The 6,247-nt window shown below is 39.6% G+C and overlaps 1 protein-coding gene across 1 annotated transcript; it reads left to right on the top strand.

The window, feature by feature from the left end:
- The first annotated feature begins 1,779 nt into the window (after window positions 1–1,779).
- Window positions 1,780–4,226, top strand: LOC122057056 (heavy metal-associated isoprenylated plant protein 3-like). The gene is made up of 5 exons (XM_042619047.1): window positions 1,780–1,935; window positions 2,034–2,190; window positions 2,541–2,764; window positions 3,102–3,189; window positions 3,548–4,226. The coding sequence occupies exons 1-5, from the start codon at window positions 1,927–1,929 to the stop codon at window positions 3,949–3,951; spliced, it is 882 nt and encodes a 293-aa protein (XP_042474981.1). The 5' UTR covers window positions 1,780–1,926; the 3' UTR covers window positions 3,952–4,226.
- Window positions 4,227–6,247: the final 2,021 nt, after the last annotated feature.

The following is a 6,247-nucleotide window of genomic DNA, read 5'->3' as shown; positions in this document are numbered from 1 at the left end:
AAAAAAAAAAAAGGTAGAGATGGAAAAGTTGGATCAAATCGGTTCAATGGACCGAAATTTATCGGATTGAATTAAAACCAAATCATGATTTAAACCGATATAGATCGTCATAGATTGGATGGTTTTACTTTTACTATTGTGGTTTTCTTAAATCTTTTTTCTTTTTTAACAGTTTACATTTGGTCCGCACCATTCCACCAATATGAGATCGACTTGTGTCGATACCAATCCGAATTGACTGATACATGATCAATACCTCAAACCATGAAAGCAACATTTTTTCTTTTTTTTCTTGAGGTAGAAACCATGAAACGAGCTTATGCAATTGATGCATAGTTGGTTGGTGCTTTGCCAATACATTGTAGGTTTTTCGGTTGTTATGAGTTTGATTATCAAGTTTTTACTTTGTGCCATAGGCATACTTCCTTACCACGCACAATACACACACTTAGGTATAGATAGGTAAAAAAATTAACGAAGAAAGAAAACTACCGTATAGTGTAGGTACATGTGTAGACATAATGGTTGCAGAAAGACTGTGTTGTCTCGTGCTGAAGATGCTCTCGCATGCCTTCCCACTTATGTTTACCTACGCTAGTAGGTTAATGTTCTCTTGCTAATAAATAAATAAAACCAATTTATGGATTCATAATACTGGTTATTTTTGAGAAACTATGAAAAGACTCAATTGGTAAAATATATTAAGAAAAAAAATTATGAGAAAGCAACGCATCAAAACAATGAATTATAAAAGAAATCAAAAAATATATCACACACACACATATTTACAAAAATCACCAATACTTCGGGATTAAATTTAGTTCATGTTTCATCATAGAAAACGAAAAAAAGAAATATTGTAAAATTCAGCATGTGTTCACATTCCCCCCTTCCCCCTTCCCCCTTCCCCCTTCTCCCTTCTCCCTTCTCCTCCGTGTATGAAAAATTGAGACTAAGATGATGATACTTGGTGAGGGGCCATTAAAAGAAATCGATTAGATCGTTATCTAAGGTTCTGATTTTGCTTTGTAGATTGAACACTATATCAATTTGATTTTGTTCTAATCCAATAAATGCAAAAATAAAACCAAAAAAATAAAACATTGATTAAAGTTCATGAACGAGAAAGGTAGTTGTAGAGGGTCAGCAGTGAAATGACAATTTCCCCTCTTCCATTGAAGTTAACACTCATTTTCTTCCCCATCCATCACTCCGACTTTGAATGGCGAGATCTGACAAGTTAGAAAAACAAAACTAAGCCAACCATTCGACGCCCCAACGTCACGGTATAACGTGAGTTCAACTCAAACTACACACATGGTAGTCAATCGAACACCAAACCTGATCTTGTTTCCTCATTTCTAGCTTTGCCTCCCTTTTGGTTGCAAAAGGGTTAAAAGGGAAGCGAAGATATTTTACATATCTTGCATATTGAATTCCATTTCAAAGTTCCAAAGACGTTTTCTATTTATTTCACTTTCTAATAAGATAGTTTTCATTTTCTTAGCAAAAAGGAAACAAAAGAAAAGGAAAGATATTTACATTTTCCTTGCAGTGAGGGCAAAATGGTCATTTCAAGAACTCAACCAGAATAATCGTTTCAAAAACGCAATGATTTAAATGCGAAATAGGCGATGTCGTGATGGTTTCGCAACAACAAACCCAGCTGTTAGGTCCAACGCGACGGCAGAGACTGCTGAGTCATCCGTCATCACTCATCCATGTTTGATGCATACACATCATCATCATACATTCCACATACATGAAACATGTGCACCCACACCTCACATGCATAACATTACTCACCAGGCCACCACAACGACCGTACCGCTTCCTTGTCTATTTATTTCTCATTCCTCACTGGTGTTTCTATTTTCCCTCTCCATATCATTCAATCATTCATAACAGAGAAGACGGGATTTAGCGATGGGTGAGGTGGGTTTGTCTCCTTCTCAATCTTCTTCTTCTCTCTTTCGCTGAAGTTCCGAAATGTTCGGTGATTTACTTTGTTTTCTTTGCTTCTCTGTTTGCAGAAGGGGAACCAGAATGAAGGCCAGAAGAAGGGCGGAGAAGAGAAGAAAAACGATGGTGGGAAGAAGCAAGATGGACCGCCAACGGTGGTTATGAAGGTCGACTTGCATTGCGAAGGATGTGCGAAGAAAGTGAAAAACGCTGTAAAGGGTTTCGAAGGTAACATTGCTTAACGTTTTCTCTTTCCATTGGCTTTTTCTTGGGCTTCACTACATCGTTTTCTCCACTCTTCAACGAAGTCGGAATTTGGAAAAATAGTCAAAGTTTGTTTTCTTAATTTAGTAGTTCCTTTCTGTTTCTGTCGGATTTGCTATAGAACTCAAAATTTGAATCGTTGATTTGTTGTTATTTTCTGTCTAATTCTATTGTTTCGTCATTCGATTCGTTCTGTGTTTTCTCTTCGATTATTGTTTAAGAGGTTTCATCCTCGACATGAATCTGATGGGAAAACCAGTGGCGCACGTTAGCCAACGGTCTGACTTTGTCTCTTGTGTTGGTGTTGGGTGAAGGTGTTGAAGAGGTGAAGTGTGATTTCAACAGTAACAAGCTGACGGTAATCGGGAAAGCAGACCCAGTGAAGCTCCGGGAGAGGGTAGAGCAGAAGACGAAGAAGAAGGTTGAACTCATCTCCCCTTTGCCGAAGAAGGACAAAGATGGTAAAGATGCTGGTGGCGGTGATAAAAAGACGGATGGAAAATCGGAGAAGAAGCCAGATGACAAGAAAGACAAGCCGGTACTGTATTTTAATTTAATTTATTTTTTAAATTTCAGAATAATTTAAGCAAGTATTGAAATTCACGTACGAACAAGCCTGGACACTGGTCCGTCGTGCTAAAATGCGCCTCTATCATGGCGGTCCCCTCATCTCTGTCAGGCGTCAGCTGATTGCTCTGGCAATTCCAAGGCAAACTCAGTCGCTCACCAGAAAATTAAGACGCCTTCAGATGTTCTGTTGAGTTCCAGACTTCCAGTCCGGTCTCTGGGATCATTTATTCCTTCATTACCACTTACCAGAAGCAGTTGGGGAGGAGGTTTTCTTATCTAATTCCAGTTTCTTTTGATGTTAACAGCCTCAGGCATCGACAGTGGTTCTGAAGATCAGGTTGCACTGCGAGGGCTGCATCCAGAAAATTCGCAGGATCGTAACCAAATTCAAAGGTGAGATTGAGTTTATCTATGATGACATTTTGTTAAATTAGGTTAAATAGTCAATACCCTCGACGATCTGTGTTGGGTTTTCCCTTTTTTGCGGTTCACGATACTGATTTCAACTTTCCCACTAGTCTTTACTTTCTCTGCGAGAATAAAAAAAAAAGAAGGAAAAGACGGGGAGAAGTGGCAAAGGTTGAAGATCTTCTGAGTGTCCTCGAGATCCTGAATATCCATTTCCCTATTTGCGTAACCCCTTTATTTACGCAAGACCTAGTTTCGTCTTTTCAATTGCATTTTCCGGTTCGTAACTACCTGTTTTCGGATTTGTCTCTTCCTGTAACTAACGGTGGGTGAATGTTTGCAGGCGTAGAAAGCGTGAGCATTGACCCGGCTAAGGATTTGGTGACGGTGAAAGGAACAATGGATATGAAAATTTTGACGCCGTACCTCAAGGAGAAACTTAAAAGAAGTGTTGACGTTGTTCCGGCGAAGAAGGATGATGACAAGAAGGGCAAAGAAGGTGGAGATAAGAAGGAGAAGAACGGTGGTGGAGGAGAGAAGAAGGAGAAGAACGGTGGTGGGGACGACAAAGGTTCCGGCGGAGGAGACATGAAGGAAGAGCAGCCGAAGGTTGAGGGGAATAAGTTCGATTACTACCCTCCAGGTTACATGGTTCCAGGTTTCCAGTTTCCAGGGTACCAGGTGGAGTTGGTTCACCCTCCCCAGATTTTCAGTGATGAGAACCCAAACGCCTGCTCCGTTATGTGAACGCGAACGAGGCTCTCTGGACGACTTTTGAGTAGTAGAGAAAAAGAAAACAATGTAAATAAGTACCGTGCAGGGAAAGAGGTGGGGTGGGGGAAGGACAGTATATAGTATTTTGATGCTGAGGGAAGCTTTTTGATAGGTTTAGCTCAACGAACCGGCCAGGGTAGATCCCGTGCTGTTGGCTGTTGAGTTAAAAAATCTTAAAAACAGTGGTGTAATGTTCCATTTTGTCCAATTTTATTGGTTGGTTCAATTCAAATTTAGGCTTATGAAGATGACACGTGACATAACAATGGGAATGGTTTTACTATTGTAATATTACCAAACCATCCCTGAAGTTGGTAAAAATGACCCTAGAAATCACTGAACGTGCTCTGTTTTTAGTGGGGAGTGGAGTTCCCACTTCCCACAACACAGATTTACCAAAATGCCCTGTTCTTCAGTTATTCCCATTAAAATCTCAACGCTGTCGTCCCCCGAGTCTCTAAAAGAAGAGAAGTGTAGGACACCTTATGGTGTAGTCTCAAGGTGGTAGCCGGTGGTGGACTAGTGTAACTAGTAAGCAGGGAGTGCCTTTTGAACTGGGTAAGACCGTACGTGCCAATGGCATCCAAAGGGGAGAGTACAGTCTGAGTGGGTTTCCGTGAACCAGAAATGATAAAGTGAGCCTTGGCAGGGATGGAGAATGATAAATTGATAACCCAAGAGAAAAAAAAAAAGGGCGAGGATCGATCAATCAGCTCATTTATTAGGTGTACTGTAACCATCTGATGATTCCTTCTTTTGTTCTGGATGTTCCTTGAGGCGGGTCCCACAGTCCCATAAACTCTTCACTCCCAAGGCCCCACGGTCCCACCCCCCCGGTCCCACCCTCACGTAGCTACATGACAATGCTGTACAAGTTACAACAGTGTCCAGCCACTAATTCACTCAAAGCTGTGTGTGCGCCAGTCACTAACCTATAAACAAAGTGATAAATAAAGGCATCATCTCAATCATCTCAGTATCTATATCTCCTTCGGCCCTTCCCCACCCCAAATCTCCCTTAACTTTCTTTGGAGTTTCGAGGAAATCTTAACATTTTTGAATGGTACGTAAGGGTTGTAAAGTTTCAATAAGTTGATCTGCCACGTGTCATGTTAATGATGATGGGTAAGCAGTTGCAACCAGGTTCTTATGCTCTACGCCGCAATTTTATTGGGCACAAGACACAGGAATTGTAAAGGGTGGTGGAACGTCGATCTACGTCAGCATGTCTTTAAGTGTTTGATTGATTGATTTCCTTAATTATATCCATCAATTATACTTAATTGTTTGGTAGGTGTATTTTTCCATTGGGAGTTTGGTTCCAACTTCCAACTGCCTTATAATAGGAACTTTTCCTACACAATCCCATTTTAAATGCCAATAGTTGTCTTGTGGTAGATCAAGTAGACTCAAATGGAATATTTTGAATTTAAATCCATTTTGGACTGCCAGCTTGAATCAGGTCGATTCTCTACTCTCAATTCACTTTTTGGGATCCGCCTAGAATTGGCATTTTGGTAATGTAAAATAGGATAAATTACATTTGGGCACTAAGTTTAGAGAAATTATGCCTGGAGTAACTCATATTTAATAAATATTAGGGTATGCTTGAAATACCTTGCCTTTCATAAATGTCTTTTTTTTTGTCAAAAAAAAATTCCAAATTTTCAATTTTACTAATAAATATTATGTTGGATTTTTTTTTTCTTTTTAAAATTTTCTCTGACTAATATGCTGTAGCATCTACTCATAGAAAGCGCAACGGACCATCGAAAAAGATAGGAAGGAGGTCCAATCGTACCCTATTTTTCAGAGGCAACGATAAAATACTATATCCATTCCATTGGAGGGGGAGGAGGAGGTGATAATGGTGATGGTGGTAGTGGGCAGTGGTGCCGTGGTGGTATGTTCATTTTTTTTAAGAAACACCCTAAATATAATATACAAATGTGAGGTACCCTATTGGTAGTTCAAATGATAGGCACCCTAGGTGTACTAGCTGTAGTTTATCCCACTACTAGTTAAAACGCGCTCGCGTTTTGCCGTATGTTTCCATACAATACGGAAAAAAAGGAAAACGACAAAAGAATCCATTTTAAACGCGTATCCGTTTTTTAAGGGTAAAATAGGAATTTTATTAAAAAAAAAAAAAACCTATTAGTAAAAGTGAAGAGTGAAGACAATATGGTACTTGGTTTTTTATTTTTAACTTCCATACTATTTATAGGAAAAAAATCTCATCTTCTTATAGCCCAATGAGTAAAGAGAA

Source organism: Macadamia integrifolia, chromosome 12 (assembly GCF_013358625.1).
Source record: "Macadamia integrifolia cultivar HAES 741 chromosome 12, SCU_Mint_v3, whole genome shotgun sequence".
Taxonomy (NCBI): Eukaryota; Viridiplantae; Streptophyta; class Magnoliopsida; order Proteales; family Proteaceae; genus Macadamia; species Macadamia integrifolia.
This window is presented reverse-complemented; position numbering and strand designations above follow the sequence as displayed.